Source organism: Calonectris borealis, chromosome 6 (assembly GCF_964195595.1).
Source record: "Calonectris borealis chromosome 6, bCalBor7.hap1.2, whole genome shotgun sequence".
Taxonomy (NCBI): Eukaryota; Metazoa; Chordata; class Aves; order Procellariiformes; family Procellariidae; genus Calonectris; species Calonectris borealis.
Window position 1 is genome coordinate 11,476,579 of NC_134317.1, and position 22,069 is coordinate 11,498,647.

General features: G+C 46.9%; 2 protein-coding genes across 5 annotated transcripts in view; one reads left to right on the forward strand and one right to left on the reverse strand.

The window, feature by feature from the left end:
- Window positions 1-22,069, reverse strand: part of PARP9 (poly(ADP-ribose) polymerase family member 9) — a 542,373-nt gene that overhangs the window by 346,540 nt on the left and 173,764 nt on the right. The gene's annotated exons all lie outside the window — the stretch shown is intronic.
- Window positions 1-22,069, forward strand: part of SLC12A8 (solute carrier family 12 member 8) — a 70,604-nt gene that overhangs the window by 46,474 nt on the left and 2,061 nt on the right. For 2 of the 4 annotated variants that reach the window (XM_075152806.1, XM_075152809.1), the window contains 7 exons: window positions 5,868-5,955; window positions 7,432-7,519; window positions 10,693-10,839; window positions 13,827-14,502; window positions 15,367-15,464; window positions 17,717-17,834; window positions 20,047-20,107. In XM_075152806.1, coding sequence (XP_075008907.1) covers window positions 5,868-5,955; window positions 7,432-7,519; window positions 10,693-10,839; window positions 13,827-14,502; window positions 15,367-15,464; window positions 17,717-17,834; window positions 20,047-20,107 — 1,276 coding nt within the window. Of the gene's footprint in view, window positions 1-5,867; window positions 5,956-7,431; window positions 7,520-10,692; window positions 10,840-13,826; window positions 14,503-15,366; window positions 15,465-16,993; window positions 17,582-17,716; window positions 17,835-19,453; window positions 19,708-20,046; window positions 20,108-22,069 lie in introns of those variants that run through there. The other 2 variants (XM_075152808.1, XM_075152807.1) reach the window with 2 other exon arrangements.

Here is a 22,069-nt window from a genome sequence, read left to right on the forward strand (position 1 = left end):
GTTCTGAAATAAACCATATTTGGCACTTTCAAAAATGACAGCAAATAGATTTAGAAGTTTTGGGCTAAGTTATTGGATGATGTAAACTGGCACAACTCCATTGAAGTCTATGGAGAGGTGCCATCTTACATCAGTGGAGAATTTGGCCCTTTTAAAAGATTAGCTACAATTCTTATCTAAGATTTTCCATTCCTCATCTCTTGGGTGAAGGGAAAAAAAACCCCTTTTATATTTTATAGTAAATTTGTTGGAAAATGTAATGGGTGTTTGCAAGCAGTCCTATCTACAGTTATAAGCCATAGCTGGTAGAGTTAGAAGCTGGAGCTGGTGGAGCTGATGGTTGTGTCTAACGTACAATGTAGGTGGTCCCCTCGTGCATGTGTTGACCGCCTGGATGGTGCCCAGGACAGGATTGCGCTGGGAATAGCAGCAATGTACAGAGTGTCTCAGCCATAATTTCCTGGCTGAGTTGACCATGTTTTCATGCTTCCTTGTCCAGAAGCTTTCTCATTATCTGCTGCTCTCTGAGATAATAGCCAGTGTGGAAAATCCAGCCTGCTATCTCGCTGAAACAGAGAGGTGGATAATTTTCTCCGTGGACAATCTGCAGATATGATTGCTTGAGTTCAGAAGGGATTGGCCATTTCCCTAAGGACAGGTCTGTGTCTGGAGGAAGGAACGTCCCAACTTCTCTACGTCGTTGAATTTTATATGCAAGTGTAGGGTTTTTCTTCTCTTGAGTGGTTAGAGTTTCTGGAAAGGCTGTTTGTGGCTGCTTGCAAGTCAGACCAGTTCTCTGGCAGGGGGTGACGGAGGCTATGGATGGTGGAGGTTGTTTAGCTTTTTTTGAAAATTAATCAGATTGTCCTTTCATTGAAAAGTGGGGTGGTTAGCCTGCTGCTCGCAAAAGACCTTCTCAGTACTGCTCTTTGGCAGCTGTCATCCTGCCTGGAAAATTACTTTCTGGGTGGTGGTGGAGAGGTGGCTTTAGCATTGTCCATACTTCTGTACTACCAGATTGTCCCTCCTTCTGTACTAGTCAGGTCTGAGGCATAGTTGCAGCACAGAGGAGATTTAGTGGCTGAGAATATCCATGTTGGTTCCTTCTGCGGTGGCCTTGGCCTTTGGTAGTGGAAGCCATGAGACTCTGGTGACCTCCTGGGGGTCCTGACAGAAGCTAATGGTGTGCACTAACCTGGGTCTGACCCCGAGTCGCTGCCAGGTAGGAGGTCAGTCATTGATCTCAAGATCCCGTTTACGTGGGCTCTGGCAGATCATCTCCTGGCTGCTCCTGAATATGCGTGCGTCTGCGAGAGGGAGGCAATGAGGCGGCCTGGGCTGTGCAGTCATCGCTGCACAGATGACTCACGTCTTCAACTTTTTTCATATTCAGTCCAGAAAACGCCATTTTGGTGTTTCCCCAGCGCTTTGCTGAGGTAGGAGTTTGGATGAGGAAGAGGTGAGTCAAGCTCAAGCTGGGAGATTTAGAGGTGGTGCCAGATGTTTGGGAAGCTTGGCCAAGAGGCACATGAGATTAACAGCTGTCCTTCTGACAATAGTTTGCTCCCTTTGGAAGCAAAATTCAGAGTATTCTCAGCTTTCTGCTTTGCCCCTGAATTGCAAAGTCACCAAAGAGCGCTTCATAGCAGCTTCATTTAGCATGATGTCTGTGACCATTTCCATGGAATTCTGCCTTCCTAACTTCTCCCACATCCAGCTAAGCCTGTTGTGTAGCTGTTTAAAAGGAGCAGTGCTTGAACAGCACTTCGAAGCATTATCCGGGGAAAAGCGCACCCGTTGACGGGCTTTTAGCAGTGCTGTTCAGAAGTACGTCCATAGAACAGTCTTCCGGGAGAAAATTAAGAACTCATTTTGATTTGTAATGTTTTCGGTATGGTGTCAAGGATTCAAATCTGGTCTGAATCTGGAAGACAGCTCTTCCAGGAGCTGAGGAATGCCAAGAGCCCATGGGGACTGCTGGGGCTCTGGCTCTGTGGTGGAGAGGAGGACAGAAGAAAATGTCTGCTGGATAGGACGATCAAGGGGGAAGAAAAAAGACGATCAAGGGAAAAATATTAATAATAAATAAATAAAGCCCTGGATGCTTAGGTGATGCATTTGGCAACATTTGAGTGCCTTGTGCTCATTAACGTGCTATCATCACGGCAGCACAGTGAGGAGAGGAAGTGTTACGATTCCCATCTAGCAGATGGGGAGATGGAGCTATGAAGACGCACAGCAAAGCCTGGGACGGAAGAGGGAGATGAGCCCCTGTTCCCCCATTAGCAACCCAACCGTTGCTCCCTGTTGGCAGTCCGTCGGTGGCCATGCAAGGTCTGTAGGGAAGGCACCCATCCAGCTGAGCTGGGTTTGTCCCCTTTACCCTGGGATTTGTCCCACGGCTCCTGTCTACCCTTCGTTTTGGGCGAAAATCCTCCTGAGCAGCAGTCAGTATTTGAGCTTTAAAATGCAATGGGTTGTTGCTGATTTAGAGCTGTAGTCACTCAGATTTGCAGCCTCAGAGACTGACTTTGTCATTCTTGTGCCCTTTGAAAATGAGGAATGACTGCTGGACTTGGCAGCCGATGGGGGACTGATGCGTGGTCGGTCCCCCGCTGCTGGGGCTGGCAGATGCTGCGAGCGCCATGGAGTTGGCTTCCTCCTCCTCATTGTTGTTCTGTGGTGATCTCACCCCGGCTCCCAGGGACCGTCCCATGAGCACTGCTAGCTGGCACCTGGCCCACGCGTCCTTATGAAAACATTAGTCTGACATCCGAGGGGTGGGACAGTGATGGACAGAAGTTAGTATCTTAAAGAGGCTCTTCTGTCTTGCCTTCAAATTGTCCAAATTCTCATCAGGATTCTAAATCACAGATTTTTTTTTTTTTTTTTAATAGCAGATATCTGAAGTCTTCTAGGAAAAGTTTTGGGATAATTCAATGCAAAAGTTGTGTTTTCTTGCCAAGTCTGGTATGATTCCTTCTTCAATTGTGGGCAAAGTCTCTGTTGTAATTTAACCCCAGCGGCAACTAAGCCCTGCACAGCTGCTCGCTCACTCCCCCCCGGTGGGATGGGGGAGAGAATTGGAAGAGTAAAAGTGAGAAAACTCGTGGGTTGAGGTAAAGACAGTTTAACAGGTAAAGCAAAAGCCGCGTGTGCAAGCAAAGCAAAACAAGGAATTCATTCACTCCTTCCCATCGGCAGGCAGGTGTTCAGCCACCTCCAGGAAAGCAGGGCTCCAGCACGTATAATGGTTACTTGGGAAGGCAAACGCCATCACTCCCAATATACCCCCCTTCCTTCTTCTTCCCCCAGCTTTATGTGCTGAGCATGACGTCATATGGTATGGAATATCCCTTTGGTCAGTTGGGGTCAGCTGTCCCAGCCATGTCCCCTCCCAGCTCCTTGTGCACCCCCAGCCTACTCGCTGGTGGGGCAATGTGAGAAGCAGAAAAGGCCTTGACTGTGTGTAAGCACTGCTCAGCAATGACAAAAACATCCCTGTGTTATCAACACTGTTTCCAGCACAAATCCAAAACATAGCCCCTATGTTCACCCCCTTCACCTACTGTGAAGAAAATTAATTCTATCCCAGCCAAAACCAGCACATTCTCCACCCCTTATTCCATACCATTTACGTCATGCCCACACTATCCAACACATCCTCAGTAACCACCACCCCCCTTCCCATCCTTTGATATAATACACAGATATCATTCCCTTAGTCTATGGATCACCCGTGTAAAATGTCCATAAAATGTCCACAAATGTCTACAAAATGTCCATTGAGTTCATTTAGTCCATGACCTTGGGCTCCATCTGTTATGGTGATCACTCAGGTCAGCAGAGGTGGTGTGTTGTGTGGAGTTACTGGGCACCGAAGCCGGCTCAGGTGGGGTCACTGCTGCACTTGCACTGCTTCTTGTAAGGCTTCTCCTCCATTGGTTCAGGTGGTTCCTGCTATAGTAATTCCTATAACATGCAACTCAAATCATGGGTTACAACAATTTAAAGGTATTTCCATTACAGTCTCCACCCCTGGTCCCTTTGGACCAGGTTATAGGGTTTAACGTTGCAATGAACTCCTGCCCTTGCCCTGATCCGGCTTGGACTTATCCACAGACTGCAGTCCCTTAGGGTGTACCTGCTCCAGTGGAGCCTTATCTATGAGCCACAGTCTTTCCAGGGCCATACCTGCTGCGGCATAGACTTACCCACAGTCACTCTGAGGTGCAGCTGTTCCAGCATGGCCTTCTCCATGGGCCACAACGCCTTCAGAGATATACCTGCTCCAGCGTCGCCTTACCCACAGCCACAGATGCTTCGAGGTGTACCTTCTCCAGTGTGGACTTATCCTTGGGCCACAATCCCTTCGGAGGTATACCTGCTGTGGCACAGACATAACCATGGCCACAGACGCTTCGAGATGTACCTGCTCTGGTGTGGACTTATCCACGGCCACAGACGCTTCGGAGTGTCGTGCTCCCACGTGGACTCATCCACAGGTCACAGTCCCTTCGACTGGAGTTCACACTGGAGTTCCATCCTGTCCAGTTCAGCAGTACAGAAACAACAGCGATGCCCCGGCCACCTGCCAGCCCAGGCACGTGGCCACTGCTGTTATCCAAGTGTTCCCGGGCACATGAGGTGACAAGCAGCACAGCAAGCAGCCAAAGCAAAAAGCAGCCACTAACGAGCACTACGCTCCCATATACAGTGAGGCAAGCGAGCCCCATGGCAAACACAGGAGCCTGCCAATTAATCGCTAAACAGCAATAACAGCTATAAATTCGATCTAGCACATTCCAGTCGAACCTGTTGTTATCTCTTCAAGCCCGACCACCAACAAGGACTTTTGTGGTTTAACCCCAGCCGCCAGCCAAGCCCCACGCAGCCGCTCGCTTACTCCCCCTCAGTGGGATGGGGGAGAGAATCGGAAGCGTGAGAAAACTCATGGGTTGAGATAAAGACAGCTTAATAGGCCCATACTAGCTACTATGAAAAAATTAGTTCTATCCCAGCCAAAACCAGCACAGTCTGATAAGCCATTTGTGCCTCAGGTTCCTAGCCTGAACATGGAGATCCTTTGCTCCATCCTGTTTCCCTTTCTTGTGTCTTTAGATGGTAATTTTTTAGGCTAAGGACTGTCCCTGATTGTACAATACCCTGTACTCTGGCCTAAAATAACAGTTCAGTACTTTATTCTTAGTCCTACCACGTGTTTTCTACGTGACGCTGGGACAATCACTTGCCCTCTCAGCGCTTCTGTTTTCCTATCTGCAAAGTAGAGATAATGCCTACTTCCAAAGCAGATCCCTTGGCTGGAAGGTGCCACCTACGTGCTGAGCACTGTTATTCCCTCTGCTAAATGCGCATGTGATCGTCATTAAACACGGACAGGACAGGCCGTTTTGTAACGGCGGTTGTCCCCCGTGAATGCAGGGAGCTGTAATAGATCTGGTCTGGGGGGGTAGTACCACCCGCTGAATGCGCTGCCGTGATGAACAGTAGCATTTTTCTTTTTGACAATTGGACAGCACTGTCTTCTGTGAGGTTTGCATTAAGATAAGATGGGTTTTGTTCAGATTTCTGCTCCCCCCCCCGCCCCAGCATTGTTCAAACTGGACAGAGGGTTCTTTGTAGACGCGTTAGTGGTGGCTTGCTTCTGTTAAAGACACGAACAGTTTCTTACCAAGCAATCGATGGGAGCCAGTATTCGTGTGTGTGGAAGTGCAATGAAGTGATACAGTTGCTGTTCTGAAACAATCAATTAACTGATTGATTAAATTATATTAATATTATAATATGTATTATCTATGTTATTACTTAGATTAACTCTAAATTGCGTTTCTGTCTACAAAATACAGGTGTGATGGCTGGGTTCAATATGAGCGGAGACCTCCAGAAGCCTGCTACCAACATCCCCCTGGGGTCTCTGGCCGCTATCGGCACCTCGTAAGTCATCGACTGGGGAAAATTTACTCTTTGGAGACTGCCCTGGATGTGACCAATCCATTTCATATTCCCATCAACCTCTTATTACTCAGCCATCTGGAAAATTAAAGTCTGGCTCTCATTCAAATTATCATCCATTACCACCACCTACTCTGGGTGGGTTGGAGAAGAGGGTCATTAATGCAGATGTAATCAGTCCTTCCTCCGCCGGGTGGGATGCGTGTTGGTGCTAGAGCGGTTGTGCTGCTGCAGCCCAGCTGTCCCAGAGCGGGATGCAAAGTCCTCGAAGGCTTGGGGTGCGTGGTTTTGTCGCTTATTGCTGTTGATTACAAAGTGCTTTCTTTTCCTATATAAATAGAAAATATGAAAAGAATATAATTTTTATTATTGGGAAAATGGAGCTGAGATAGGTGAGATGACCTACCCCCCTGCAAGGCTAGGGGAACGCAGGAGCCCTGCATCCCCGAGCAGTGCTCTGCCCCGGGAAATGCTGCTTTCCAGGAGTAAAATACCGTTACATATTAAAAAAAAAAAACTCAGTAGGTTTTCCTGCCTGCTTTCATTGCCACCTAAATTGCTTTTGAAATTAGTACTTTTAATTGCGTACCAAGGTTCAGACAGAAAGGAAGGATCTTCAGAATTTAGAATTCCTGCTGAATTTGGTGTTTGTTTTAAGGGAGGGTGTTCCACAGGGCACAGAAGTATCACAGATGGATGGACTGTGGTCATTCACATCTCTGCTGTCTGGGCTTTGCAGACAGACTGGCTTATCTCTCCACCTGAGTACTGGAAAGGCCAGCGACACCAGAGGAGGATCACGACCGAGGCTGTAGAGCAGGCTGGCTGTGGTGTTTAACGTTACTGCCAGATGAGGAGACCTGTGTACCTGCAGAATCATAGAATGGTTTGGGTTGGAAGGGACCTTTAAAGGCCATCTAGTCCAACCCCCCTGCAGTGAGCAGGGACATCTTCAACTCGATCCGGTTGCTCAGAGCCCCGTCCAACCTGACCTTGAATGTTTCCAGGGATGGGGCATCTACCACCTCTCTGGGCAACCTGTTCCAGTGTTTCACCACCCTCATTGTAAAAAAATTTTTTCCTTATATCTCATCTGAATCTATCCTCTTTTAGTTTAAAACCATTATCCCTTGTCCTATCGCTACAGGCCCCTCTAAAAAGTCTGTCCCCAAGACAAGACATGGTTATTCCCCCCATGCACACATCAAGGGCACAGGTAGCTTCCCCTCAGGGGTGCTGTACGGTCACGCTGCAGCTGTGCCTGGTACATTGTAGTGGGTAAGTAACGTGGTCCAGTGTTAAATTAGTCCTGAGACTAAATCATGCAGGAACAGCCCATGCAGAGTGATTGAAGACCCAATTTGCAGGTACTTGACCATCTCCTGGCTCTGCTAATGGGCAGAATTCTCAATGGTCTTGTCTTGCTGGAAAAAAATAGTTTATTTTTATTGTTTGCAGGTGGTTTCTATACATGGTCTTTGTTTTTTTGCTGGGAGCCATTTGTACCCGTCAGTCACTCCGCTATGACTTCATGATAGCAGAGAAGGTAACTGGTTTGAATAATCCAGCGTGGTTTTATGTCATGGTGCTTTGGCGTTGCCATCTGCCTTACTGAATGCTTGAATTTTCCAAAAGCCTAAGGAATTTGGGTACCCATCCCTCAGTGAAATTCAGGGGGATTTCCCCATTGCAAATCCCAGTGAACAATTGATTTTAATAGCTTTGCATTCACCAGCGTATCCAGTAATGCTGAATCTTGGCATAATCACCCAGCAATAGCTTTAAGAGCTAAAATATGCTAATGTGGGCTAATGATAAATGCTGTATTTTATTCAATGTATCCTTTCTCATTGGTGAAAGCTTAGACCAAATTGAAATCTCTAAAGAACCCCACTGCTTATCTTTACTAAGTCAAGCGAAGCTTACATTTCCATATCTAGTGGGCTGTAATTGCAGGGCGAGCAATAGGATTATTAAACTCGAGACATTCCACATGGGTGTATATGCATGAGGGAGGTTTGTGGTGTTACAGGCAATGAACCTTATCATGGCAGGCCTTTAAAAAGAGAGCAAAAGGCTTTGGTGTGTGCCATTGTCTTACTTCAAATGGGATATGGAAGGGCTCATTTTCTATTATTCAGCATTATCCAGAATCATGGGTTCGCTATATTTGACACTATTTCTTGTGATTAATTTAAAATTGAGATGTTTGCCATTTATTTGATTTGTAACATGGTTTTAATCTAAAATATCAATTTGAAACTCTGGCTTTGTTTTCCTTCTAAGTAATTGTAGCTCTAGACTTCCTCCAGCCCCCAAAATAAACTCCAAATTATTGGTGGGGCTCCTGCCACTTCCTGCTAAGGTAAAAAATCATCTCTGTTTCAGGGAAAAAAAGAATGAGCCTACCTTCTTTAAGGCAACGTCTTTGTATGTCAGTGACTTAGTGGGCGAAAAGTACAGTAACTAAAAGGATCAGCTTTAAATGAATCAGCTGAAGAGACAGAGATTGTTAAAGCTGTGTTTTAATTTTAAAACCCTGGAGGGCGGGGGGAAATGAAAAATCTCCCAGTAAAGAATGTGAAGATATTTAATAATGTTAAATATAAAAAGCAACCAACCAACCAAAACCCTAAAAAAGCAAGTTCAGTTTTCTTTTCCCTAGTATGGAACAAAACAATGGTGCAATCCCAATATTCGTGTTGCTTCTTTGAGTTATTACCAGCTGCTTTAGATTTTAATGACTTTGGAGAGAGGGAGGTGGGAGAGATCATTACGCATCCAAACTCTCCCTTTCTGTCACTCACAGGTGAGCGAGTGCTTGGCTGCTTTTCTCCCTCACAATACTTGTTTGGCTTTTTAAACATAAAAATGAGATTCAGTAATTTCACTTCTAATGAGCTCGAAGTGCCAATTTCTTACAAAGTATTCACAGTCTCCGTGCTCAAAACCCCCAGCAAACCCTTTCATCAGCCTCGGTGAAAAGGACTCTTCCCCTCTAACCCTGATTTGAATGTCAAGTAGTACATTTAAATGCAAGCATTTTTGGCAGCTAAAATAATATATGGTGTCTAGCACAACTGGTTGTTTCTTCCAAGTATTTCTCCGAGCAGGGCAGGATTAGAGGAGAGGGAAGGGAAGATTCCCCTTCGAGTGTCTGTCCGTTGGTCTAGTGGAAGCTGATATCTGCTCACCTTTGTCTCAAGTTCCTTCTGTCCCACAAGATAAAATTCATAAGGCCAAGTGGATTTTCATGGGGAAAAGAAATGTTGTGGTAGGAAGTTTCTACGGTTCTGGACCACGACATTAATTTTACGTGCCTTCCCCAAACAGCAAGCATTTTTCGGCTTTTTACCCAATCTCCTTTTTGCTGCGTGCAGATTTCGTAGATGAGGAAAAGGCAGATGTAGCTTGAATCAACTTTAGCCTTGTAACTTTTTGTAATTCCTTCTAATACAGCATGTGCCACCTGACTTCAACAGAGGCAGAAGCTGGGAGGACCCATGTTCATTTAGACCTTATTTTCCATGAGAGGAGGGGTGGGAGCAAAGGCCATGTGCGATGCAGGGGACCGGCATTCGGTGACATCCTCTGCCATGGATGTCTCTCTGCACCTCCAGCAGCTCGCTTCAGTGGAGTATGGGTGGGACAGATCTGGACCAAAATTTGGGGGTTTTCTCCCTGCCTGGCCTTTGTGCTGGTGTTCCCCCCATCTCTTGCCTTTCTCTGTGGCTGCCTGCTGGCTGTCAGACCCTCTGGTCTTGCAGGACTCGGGGATGGCGCAGGTGACCCTAGACCTTAGTCTCCTCGGCTGGGACTGCCCACGTCCTTACGCCGTGGTACCAGGAGCACTCCCATTTCAAAGCTTTCTTGCACAGTGTTCATATTGTGGGGTTTTGTGTATTTGGGTGGGTTTTTTTTAGATATGCTGCCTGTGCTTGCAGCTCTTGATAGTGGGGACCTGTGCAGGGGGACCCCAGTCCTCGCTTCTTCATGGCGATAGACCATGAGCTGCCCTCTTTCCCTCCACGCCTGCAGGAGATGCTCCCCGTTTGAAAGGGTCCTCACTAGAAACCAGTAATAAACCCAGTCTTGTTAGTACTGTGGCTTTAAAGATTTTTTTAAATTTCATGTTGGCCAAAGGAAATTCTTTTCTCATTGAAGACAGGAAAATAAGGTCATTGTATTATATCCTTCGGAGCGTGTTTTTTGAGATGCCATTTGTTTAAGTGGCAATTTTGATTTGGTTTGACTGTGGATTTTCTTTCAAAATTGGTTTTTCCCTCTGGGCCACAGGGGTTTGTCTTCCTGTTTTGGATGGTTGGAAGCCTGGGCAGCTTTTCCTGTATGATGTGCTCTGTATATAAGTGATCTCTCCTGAAATAAACTCACTTCCAGTTACTTAAGGGGAATCTAATAGCTGCTGCTTTGCTGCAATTGCTCCAAGTGACAAAGAATTTCTTGGATAGGAGCTTGTCAAATGGCTCTGTCGGTACAGGATGTTCAGTATTAAATTACTTTTATGGGATAATTTTCCTGTATTAATTGCTTGCACTTTATACCACAGACCAGTTAAATTGCTGCTTTCCCAGGGCTCGCTCTGTTCATTTAGCAATCTTACAAAATATATGTCATCTCTTAAAATACATGTATTTAAGACTGCTTGGGAGTCTTTAAAGAACAATATAATCAACTTTGCATTCTCTCCGCTTCCTCCAGGTATCCTTGGTGGGTTTCTTGTTTTTGCTAGGGCTGTACATCTCCTCCCTGGCCTCCTGCATGGGAGGGCTGTACGGAGCACCCAGGATCGTGCAGTGCATCGCCCAGGAGAACGTGATCCCCATGCTCGCCTTCCTTGGACGTGGGGTTAGTCATCCTTTCCCTGAGATTGCTGTCAAACCTTCACCTGAAGGAAAACCGGTGATTTAAGAAGCCAGGATTTCTCTGTGTCTGTAGGGTGAGGTGGGGGTTGTATGAGATGCAAGGAGGGGAAGGCTCAGGATCTGGTGCCCTACACATAGGCAGAAAAGCCAGGAAATGGGTGGTTTTATTAAAAAACCAAGAGCCCAGCTGCCCGCGGACCTTCCCCTGCCTGTCCCCTGTGCTGCACCGCCTCTGCCCCGAGCCCTCCCACGGGGCTCGGCACCGCGCAGGAGCAGCCCTGCTTCGCCCCAGCATCTCGCTCGCCCACCTCTGCGCCCCGGCCCCGGAGCTGTCTGTCCTGCCCCTGCGCACGGACAGCCCTTCCCGGGCTGCTGTCGGTCCCCTCCCTCCCTCAGACCCGTGTCTTTGAGATGTCCCCAGTAAAACAGCCACTTAGGATATAACTTTGCCTGTGGGTTTTTGTTGCAAACGCCTTGTCTACGCTGATGCTGATCCTAACCGTGACCGAGGGAGGCACCTAGCTCTTCTCTGCCCTCCGGTCCAGGGCAGAGGTCTGAAGCTTTTGTCCGAGCACTTGGTGAAATGGATGGTAACTGCTTCTTTATCTTTTTTTCCTTTTTTTTTTCCTTCTTCTTTCCTGCACATTTTCTTTGAGCTGTTCCTATCCTCTTTGGTAACCTCATAGCTGAGTACGTGACAAGTCATGGTGCTGTGGATTCAGTCTGTGGGCACTGGAGGAGAGGACACTTCTTTGTAAGATAAGGTGCCTTTTGGACACTATAAAACAAAAACAAAGAATAGATCTGAAAGGTTAAGTTAGGGGGCTGCTAAGCCCCTAGATATGCTTTGAAACAAAGCCTTGCTTTGAATATGACAAGAAGCTTTTTCCTTGTCCTCACAAATAATCCTCATTCACATGAGTTGTTCTACTGAGGTCAATCAAAGTACCAGCTGCTAAGGACTCTAGTCTTGGGCTATACATTCAGAGCAAACTATTTTTCATGGTTTTCCCTTCTTCTCAACAGGGAAAAAATAATTCCATCGCTCTTAATAATCTGCAGTACCTAACTGTCTGTACTGAGCGGCTGGAAAAACCTTACGACATTTTCCTCCTTCAGAGCAGCTTGTAAATACAGAAAAATATTTTACAGTATGAGTATTTATGAATGTTTTAAAATATTTAAATGTTTTGTAAGTATAATCATTTTCTATCCTTTATTTTATGTTTCTCAAAGTGATTTTCTAAAATTAAAGTCATAATAATAGCAATAATAATAATAAATAGTAATAATTATAGGGGAAGCAGGAACAATAGCGACAGCAAAAACTTCCAGCTCCTGAAGGCAGTTGTCAGGTGATCCCAGAACAGGCTGTTCTCCACTTGGCAACCCGTGTAAAATTCTCAATGATTTAGCAAAGTTGACTGCGAAGTTGATTCCCTCTCTTCTCTGATAGTTTTCTGTCTTTCTGTCAAATTTTCTGCTCTGAACTCTTTCCAGGCAGAGTGCCATGATGGGAAGGGCTCAAAAAGAGGTGAGAAATCAAAGGCAGATCATTTTTCCCCCTTCCTTCTCTCTGCCACCTTGAAAATTGTCTAGATTTGGTTTGTGGAGAGTTAATAAATTTAGTTTGTCCTTACCAATCTGTTCCACATCAGTTCTTCTTTTCTGTGGTTGAAGAAAGTGTTGTAGTCACCATAACCTCAGCTGATGGGAAGAACACGAGTGTTTTCTGTAGAGTTAAACCCAAGCCAGAGGCATCCTGAGATCATCCCATCTGTTCCCCATCTCAGTACATCTTTCTGATACTGAAGATGCTTTCTGAGAACCGTGTTCCTTTGTCCCCGAGACGTATTTGTATTTCGTTGTGAAAAGGCGTAAGGTCCAGAACTGGTCCCCTTTTCTATAAATAAATAAGAGTGGAGGAAATAGAAATAGTTTCTCTTTGAGCTGTGTCTTTATTAAAGAAGCACATGCAGTAAGTGAAAACCTAAGATATTTTGTAAGGTATCTTGTAAGATACCTTGTAAGATATTTTCCAGCAAGGTCTTTACTCAGCCTGCACAGGCTTCTCGAAACAGCAAGACAGTGCCTGGTCCAAGGAAGGGCACGTTAGACCTGGGATTAAAGTTCACGAGCTGATGGCTCAAGTCTTTCCACCCCCGATGCCCTTTGCTTTGTCTCTCTTTTTCTCCTCCTCTGCCTGCCTTCACCGCACTCCAAGGGAGAAGAGCCGCGGCGTTTCTCCTGGCTGCCCGCCTTCCCCACGCACGCCGGCATGGCTGGGGGCTGACGCCCGCCCCCCAGCATCCTCGGCCGCCTAACCTCTCTGCTGCTTGCCTCCCGCCGCTGGGCAGATGCGGCTTGGGTGGGGGTGAGGAGGGAAACCCCAAGTGCCGAGGCTCAGCAGACCATGGATTCGGCTCAGCCTGGTGTCAGGGCAGGGCCAGAAGCTGCTGACGTGAAGGTGGCACTGCTCCGTGCAGGCAGAGCTTCCGTGGCTGTGTCTGGCAGTCGAAGCCTTTCTAACGGCAGCGTGCGGGAGCCTTTTGGGTAGGCAGCGATGCGGAGTCCTGTAGAGAAATTAGAGACGAATAGTAAACTCTAATTAACAGGTTTTATTGCCAGACTTCCCATAAGCCCCACAAATCTCTCTGAAGGTTTATTGCTGCTTTAATGACATTGTTTTACCATGGAGATAGGAGTGAGAGTGGATGAATTTTCCAAAGACAAAGCTTGAGTAAGGCTCAGAGGTGAGGTAGGAGCTCAGCAGCTTTTGGCTTCCAGCCTGTTCTTTAATTTATTAAGCCGGTGAGCCTCTGCTTGCACATGCATGCATGTATTTCATGAGTAAGGGGTTACTGCAAACCGCCCAGGTAACCACCCATGGCAGCTGAGCAAGTGGGGAATCCTCACGGTGAGGCTCACGGTTATTAATTTACATGTAAGTTTGTTTTATTTGTGAACTAGAAAGGACCCAACAAGACTCCAGTGGCTGCGATTTGCTTAACAAGTCTCATCACCATGGCTTTCGTCTTGATTGGGCAAGTGAACATTCTTGCTCCCATAGTCACCATCAACTTCATGTTGACGTATATTGCTGTAGACTATTCCTATTTCTCGGTCTCCTTAAGCTACAACGTTCAGCAGAAACCTGACAAGACCCAGATGGAAAACACTAGACCTGCTCACTCTTCCCAGCCTTTAATTTTCAACAAGCCCTCCAGCCGTGCAGCAGATGGAGTAATTCAAAGCAGATCAAACGGCACCTTGCTGGAATTCACAAAAGACATGGACCAGCTTTTTAAACCATTTCGTAGCGAGCCAGGTACTTGCAAAAAAGGAGGAGCCGAGAATTTAACCCAAAAGGTCAAACAAAAGAAGGCAAAGAAGCCAGCCAAGCAGACGTTACAAGACAGCTTTCTCCTGGATCTCCATCACGATGCTCCCCCGGCTCAGTACGGCTGGGATGAGACTGCGGAGCCCCACAGCGAGAGCCAGCAGGACCTGGCTGAGCAGGGCTGTCGGCAAGATGCAGGTCCACGCTCATCGCCCGCTGCAGATGCCCAGCGGACACGCGGGCTGCTGGAGCGGGGGGAGCAGCTCTGCAGCGAGGTGCCGGCGCTCCCCGGCCAGAGGGGAGAAGGTAAGGGCTGTAGGAGATGGACACCTCCATGCTCACGGGGGAACGGTTTATAACCTCGGTTCTCCTGGTGCTTTCCTGAAGGCAGGCGTGAAACTAGCTTTATATGGGGCTGTCATTCGGTGATTCATAGCGATAATATCATTTATTCCAGGTGAGGGTAGAGTTCGTCGCAATGCATCACAGGAGACGTTCCAATGCAATTTCCTATGGAAGATTAATCACAGGAAAGCAGGCAGGACTATATTTAGTGTGGGGTTGTTTACTATATACTCATTATTCCACACATGCGTTCTTAACACTGTACGTTAAAAAGGGTTTGAGTCTATCTTGGGGTTTACTTCATCCTGGTGTGGGGAGGAGGGATGGAGCCATGCGAGTCTAAAACTCAGGCTATCAAAACGCAGTGGTCCCCATGCCGTAGGTGGAGCCTGTAATTCAACATCCACAGCTAAGAGTCTGAATTTGTTTTGTTGGCGATGTGGGTGTTTGATACTGTGTGTTTGCTTGGAGTTTGTCGTCTCAGTGCTGTAGTGTTTTATCAGCATTGGTCAATTAAGCTTCATAAACCCCTCTGAGGGAGAAAAGTATTATTTCTCTTGTTTCACAAATAGGGAAACTGAGGCAGAGATAGGCAGATGTGGCCTTCAGATGGACTCGGTAACAGAGTTGGCAACTTTTTTTTTCCTTGCATTTCTTTTCTGTTTTCATTTTAGAGGTTTTGGTTTAACTCTGCCATACCCAGCTGTCACCTAGAATTTCTGCTTTGGTTTTCTGGAATCTGGTAATGTAAAGTAGGAGAAAAAAACCACATTATAGCTTCTTTCTAATGTGTCTTCCTTTTTTTTATTTCTTCTTTTTCTGTAGAATCATCTATAAAGCAACAAAATCCAGAGCTGGGAATTCAGCAAATACCAGAATCCTTCTACTCCAAATTCTTCAATCACTGGTTTTCCTTTGCTGGTGTAAGTAATTTTCTTTTATTTTCAGCACTGGTTTGTGATTGTAGGAAATGGAAGGAAATTAATCACTTACTGCAATGTAAATACACCCCAGTACTTCAAAATGGCTTTTGATTCTAGTATTCCAAGTCACCTGAATTAAGTACTCAAGGTACCATGCATCCAGCAGTTCGAATTCGGAGAAAGCCAGATGGCATATTAATTAAAACAACAACAGCAAAAAAAACCCCAACCCAAACCAAAAAGATACAAATTCAAAGTCTGGCATCTTAGGACTTTAGAGATGCATGGCTGGCTAGGAAAAAGTCAGTGTCCCGCTTTTCACTGTGTGCCAGCCTGCTTTTTCTTGCCCTGAGATGGAGCGAGACATCAGCTTCAAAGCTGTGTTCCTTTTATTTATGAGCCAGTTTCTGCAAGCTCAGGGTGGGGTTTCATATCGCCTCCTGATAACAGCAACCCGGCTGTGAAATGCCACCTTTTGAGGGAGGAAAGTGGGACATTCCTCCAGCACGTTACTTTAAAGAATGAATAACTTTTCAATAGCTTCTGTCTCAAGCTGCTGAGGAGTTTAGGACATCTAAATTCGTCTTGGGAAGATGGATTAATGAGCAGATGACAGGGAAAGGGTCAGATATGCATAACGAATGACCCATATGGCTTTGCTGCATGGACGCGGATTTCGTAGCTGTGTGTAAAATGTAACAAACCCACTCGAACACCACACCGAACCCTTGTAGTTTAATCCTCAGAGGGAGTTCAACACCTACTTTTCAAATTCAGTGCTGCTGCTGGCAGCAGCCAGCTCCTGGCAAGGGGTCCCGCCGGATTGCGGTGCCGGGGGTGGGATGGATGTGGAGGCTCCCCTCTAGCGATGACATCTTTAGGAGGTTGCACCCTGATGCTGTCTCTGGGCTCGGTAACTAACGTGGCTCCCAAGGGCGTGTCATCGCGGAGCGGTCAGCTCCCTGCCTTCGCGGGGGAATTTGCTTACGGAGATGACTGACGTGGTCATTAAAGCAGATTTGGTTTCCTGTCAATAGTCAGGCTTGGGAGGAGGTCGCAGCAGAGCTGAGAAAGGATCAACGATGCAAAATAAAATCACAGAAGCAAAAACGAGATGCATTTATTCATCCCATCTCCTTTCTCCTCTGCCCTCTCTCTCTTCAAGCTTCACCGATCGTGTCAGTCTGGACTCATTTAGCTTTTTCGTTGCGTGCTGCCCCTTGCTGCTCCTACCCTGATCCATGAAGATCCTACCCCTGCCCCCGTTCATATGCCCCTTGAGTCAAATCTACCTCCTGAGCTGGTGAGCCTCTGGATACTCCTCTTGGAGTAGCCCAAGCAAAGACCTGAGGTCCACACTGCCTCTAGGACTCAAGGTAGCTCACTGAAAGCTGCCTCCGTGCTGCTGAAGATGACACTGTAAACCTATGCTGTCCTTCCTTTTAACAGTGAGACCAAAAGAGGCTCCGTATAACACGGGAACCTCATTACCGAGAAACTTCAGCCATGCCATACCCAAATCTTTTCAGATAACACTGGGTGGAAATGCTCTACGTGTGGCCAAAAGCCACGCACCGTGGAGTGTTTTGCAGGCAGGAGATGACGTGGTTCCCCAGAGGTCCTGCTGCACCACCGTCCTCAGCCACCGATGCCCAGGAGCATCCATCCCCACACGTGGTTGCGACTGGCATCGATCCTCCCATGGGCAGGACCCAGGCTGCGCAGCAGGTCTTGAGCAAGGAGGGCCTCTGTTGTGTCCTCATCCCAGGGCATCATGAGGAGGGAGACACCTAAACACTCGTCAGGATAATGCCGAGTGGCTGTGTCCTGGGTCCTGACTGTGCACATCTCTTATACAATACTCCTGAGGAAGTCCCTGAGAAAGCTGGAGATGCGGAGATGCCATCAAAGCACTGTTTTTCCATGAATCTAAAGCCAAGATTCAGCATTTCTGGCAAAAAAACCCACCCAAAAAACAGTTACTGATGTTCTCATAACAACTTGAAAGCTCCAGCACTGCCTCGGTTATTAAAAGAGTTTTCGTTAGAGTTGCAAAGCATGCTCATCTCGCAAGGCTGAAGAACAAGTTGTTGATCTGGTGTGAGGCTGTGTCTGAAGGTGAGTAGTCCTTCCCAGGCACTGCAGGGAGGTTAACGGAGCTGCTGGGCTTTGCAGAAAAAGGACTGTCAGCTTGTCATCAACGTGTTATCTTACGGATTCTGGAGTAACCCCAAACCTTGTCTTCCCAACAGGCCATCGTGTCCTTCATCATAATGTTTGTCATTCAGTGGATCTACACCCTTGTCAGCCTGGGTGCGGCCGTTATTCTCTATTTCTACATCGGCCAAGTGAGCCCAGGACTCCCCCTTGGTGAGTATTTTTTTTTTCTGTATTATTAAATCTGCTTAAAAATTCATTAAGCTTTAATTTAGTTTAATTAGGAATCGAGACTCTTGTGTTTAATATGCAGGTGACACTGTGAATGCTGAGGTTTTGTTTTGTTGCTAGTTTTAATACGTTTTCTCTCTGGCTCTTTAATTTTATATTGGATTCTAACTGCAACTAGCATGAGTTTGATAGTTTGAACATCGTGCTTATTGCTTTAATATATTGTACTTTAAATGGCAAAACCAGATACTAATACTAAGACTTAACAGGGATGGCAGATTGTAAATGTATCACAGCAATGAGAAAAGTCTGCCATAAATATGTTTTAATAAACTTAATTAATCAATCTAAACCCACCTGAGAAAACTAATGAAAATGGGAATTATGACGAATATCTCATTAAATCTCAGCATTCATAACTGCAGCACAAGAGAGCCTTTTGATTCCAGAACTAAACAGGTTGAATATGTTGGGAACGTAATCTGGGAAAATACTCTTAGGCAGAGGGCATTAGAAAGGTCCGCGCATGTGATCGGCTTAAACGAGTTCAAAATTAAACAGTGAAGCACATTCAGAAAGCAGCTCATGAGAGCCCACAGCTCCCTGGCACGGCCGCAGGAGGGGCTTGCATTGGTCTGTGTTCTGAAAGGAGAGGGTGATACGCACGCAGTGTGCGCGTACTCACGTATTTATGCATAAATACATGTGTAGGTGCATACACGCGTAAGTACCTGCACTTGCCTACATGCAATTTTTTTGTCCAAGATGAGAAACCAAGCTGAGAAAAGTCAAAAGAACCTGAGTTCATGTCTCCTAAGCAATGCAGAAATAGCTACCAGGGTTTGTTTAGATGAAAGATTATTAGACACTAGGTAAGTAGGTGCTAGATTTCAGAAACCCAAACGATGAGACACCAAAAAATAGTTGGTGTAACGATCTCGGTAACGATCAAAACATCGCTCACCGATGCTTCTCTTTCTACTCTAACTGATTTCTATTTATCTGTATGGGAGAGTAGAAAAGAGCTGAGATTGTGGATAGTACTTGCTAATTTGTATCTTTTGAAGTCTATCTAAGTTTTAACAAAGTTTTTTATGTATTAAACAAAACACAGGTAAGGTTTTCAGGCTTTGGAGTTTTCTTTGCCTTTGTATATTCACTATATTATCTCTCTGTTATCTGGGTTTGAAATATTTACCAAAAATGACTTTAAAAAGAATTCCTCAGTCAGTGTGTAGAGGATTTTGGAAAGTGGTTTGAGGAATGGCAGTGTAATTAGACATTTTTTTTCTTGGTTTCCTTTGCACATGCATTCCCATGCATACAGTAAAACAACTCAGGCCAAAGAAGTTGTTAGAAATGAACACTCAAAGTTCAGCCTGATTTTTATTTGGCTGTGAGCGAACGTTATTTTGCAGCCACATGGTATCCAATGATCCATGAGTTTGTTCTCCAAAAGACTGAACGACCCTTCCGTCTAGAAAGGTTGGGAGACACTGGCTGGAGAGATGCTCTGGATTAAGGATTAGACTAAGACCTCGGGAGCAGAAATGCTCCGGGATTTCGACACGTCCCTTCTCCTCTCTCTTTCTCCCCAACAGCCTAAGCCAAATCCAGCAGGCGCTGCCGGGTCTCTGTTCTCCTCCCTGTCCCTCTCCACAAACTTCTCCTGCTGCCAGCTCCGGCACTTCCCTGCAGTGAGCCAGTGCAGGAAACGGGCTCTACAGAGAAATCAGGAAAAAATGGTGTTGGTGTAATAAGCTAAGCCAGCTCTCCACGGGGTCAGACGGGAGGGAATGAACGGTGAGACCACAGCCACCCCGGTTGAGGTCGGTTGAATGGCTCCTCCCGTCTCCCCATCCCTCCAGCGGGAATGAGCTTTGCAGTCCGGGGAGGAAAAGGTACTGCAGCGGGTCTATGCTTCGCCCACTGCTTTTCGGGGGCTTTCACCAGCTGTCAGTGGGGGAAAGGATAACTGCTCTCTGTGGGAAATTTGGGTTAAGTTTCTTGACAATTGTTTAAAAGCCGCAGTATGTGGGGAGACTGCAGGAGTGTTCTCACCATTGCAAAAATCTTTGTGTACTGAAGGCTAATAACAAGCATGTTGGTTTGAGATTTATGCAAAAATTCAATGGTGTAATGCTATTATGAGAGAATTAGCAGCGTACTGACTTCTCGTGCCTTTTCTCTGTAGGAGCAGCAGCGAATTTCAGTTTCTTCAGCTGGATTAAGTCGGTTTTGATCACCTCGTGCAGGTTGGTACAAGTCACTTGGCAGTGACCAAGGCGGTGCTCGTTGTTCCCATGACCCACTAATGTGCACAGAGAGGGGTGGCAGAGTTGACTTGCTTATTACCTTAAGCAGTCCCTTCTTGCATACTCAAAGTTATTCTTAATGGCAAAAATAACTGTTTGCTTCCGTTAGCCTGGCGTATGGCTGACCACGTAAGTGGGAGAGCTGGAGTCTCCTCTGCCTTATGCGTGGACGTGTCAGCTGCTAACCATATCTCGGTGCCTGAACCTCTATCTTACCGCAAAGGTCTTTGCTTAACCTTGGTGGCTCAGGTTGAACTGGAAAATCTGGTAGGAAATGAGGAACAGGAGACTCCGTCTCTTCCACCCACCATCCATTGAAAGCGAATTACTGTGGTAGTGGTACACGTGGCAGCTGTGCTCGAACTTCAGAGAGGAAATTTGGGGGGAAGCTGCGATAGCTACAGGGCAAATACAATAAACAAGGTCTTCCGTGAAGGAACCATTCAGTGTTGAGTTTGCATGGGACTGCAGTAGCATTGTCTTGGGGTTTTCCTTCCCAGAAGACCTTAAGGGTTTTGTTTGGTTGGTTATCAACTAGTTTTGTTAATCTGTTGTGATCCTATTAATTATTAATTCCATTACATTTGGGTTTCCCACAGAGGGTAGTGACCATCTCTGCTGCTGTACAATGCAGTGGGATTTTGAGGTTCTCAATCTGTTGGGTTACTTTTTTGTTGCGGTGGGTGAACACTGTAGTAAGGACTGCACAACAGGAGCTGCCATGCATTAGGTGGGCAAATTTGGTGGCTTCTTTAAAGTCCAGGCATTTAAGCGCATTGGCACACGCCCATGTCTGTCTTGGCAGCTCCTGCCTCTGCCTGCAGTCCGTATAGCATGGCCACGTGCCTTTGGTAGCAGGGTGGTTTGGGAGAGAAGCTGGGGGTGCCGGGACCTCTCTTAGGTCCCCACGTCAGGTCTGTGGCATGGCCGAGAACAGAGAAGTCGGTTCTCCCGCATCACATCCATCCCTCTCTCTACCAGACCAGTGGATGTCTCCGAGTATGGGAGTGGGTCCCTGAAGACCCACCCGTCCTGCACACCTCTTGCCACGAAGAGCTTTGTTCACACAGCTACCGCTGCCTCTCACGGCAGCTGTGTAAAGCAGCGCGCTTGCCTAAGCGTTAGGGGATGAGAGCCCGACCTCAGAAGAGGAGGGAGGGGGTGCAGAGGGTGTGCACTATGTTTTCTGCATATCTCGTCTGGAGGAAGGGGTTGTTCCCCACCCCTTTTCACAACATCTGCTGGACTGGTGACACGAGCCCAAGCCGAGGGTGAGGAGGTGAGGATAGGAACAGGGATGCTGAAGCGCTGCCAGAATTACTCATGGCACAGTGAGTCAGACCCCACTGCTTTGTATCCCGGACACTTGACTGTCCGGTTCCACCTCAGCGTCCGGGCGGATTCGTGGCAGGACATTTTAGCTCGGTGCAGCTATGATGATAGAGCGGGATTTTCCTCCCAGTTGTCCCTCGGTGCATCTCAGCCCTGTCTCCTGCCCGTTGTCAGAGGTTCCCCATGGGAGGCTGGTGGAGATGCGAGGCTTCATGGAGAGTTACCATGTGTGGAGAGGAAAAACTATCCCGCCCGGAGAGCCAGCCCCACTTTTCGTGGGTAGAGGTGCTTTTGTCACGGGCGGATTTTATCCCGCGGGTGACTAGACCGGCACAGTCCCAGTGCTCCCATCAGTGCAATCGGTGAGCAGAGACCCTGCCGAGGGCTGAGTGGCAGCTGGCCAGGGCCCAAGGCAGAAACTGATCCTATTTCCCTCTCCCCGAAGAGTGCAATCTCTGGGTCAGCCAGCCAGCTTGGTCGCCTTATCCTAGCACCAGGGCTCCTGCTGCTGCTGGCACAAAGACAATTTCGGCTCTGCTTGGGGGTCGAGTGGGTCATTTTGAAGCCCAC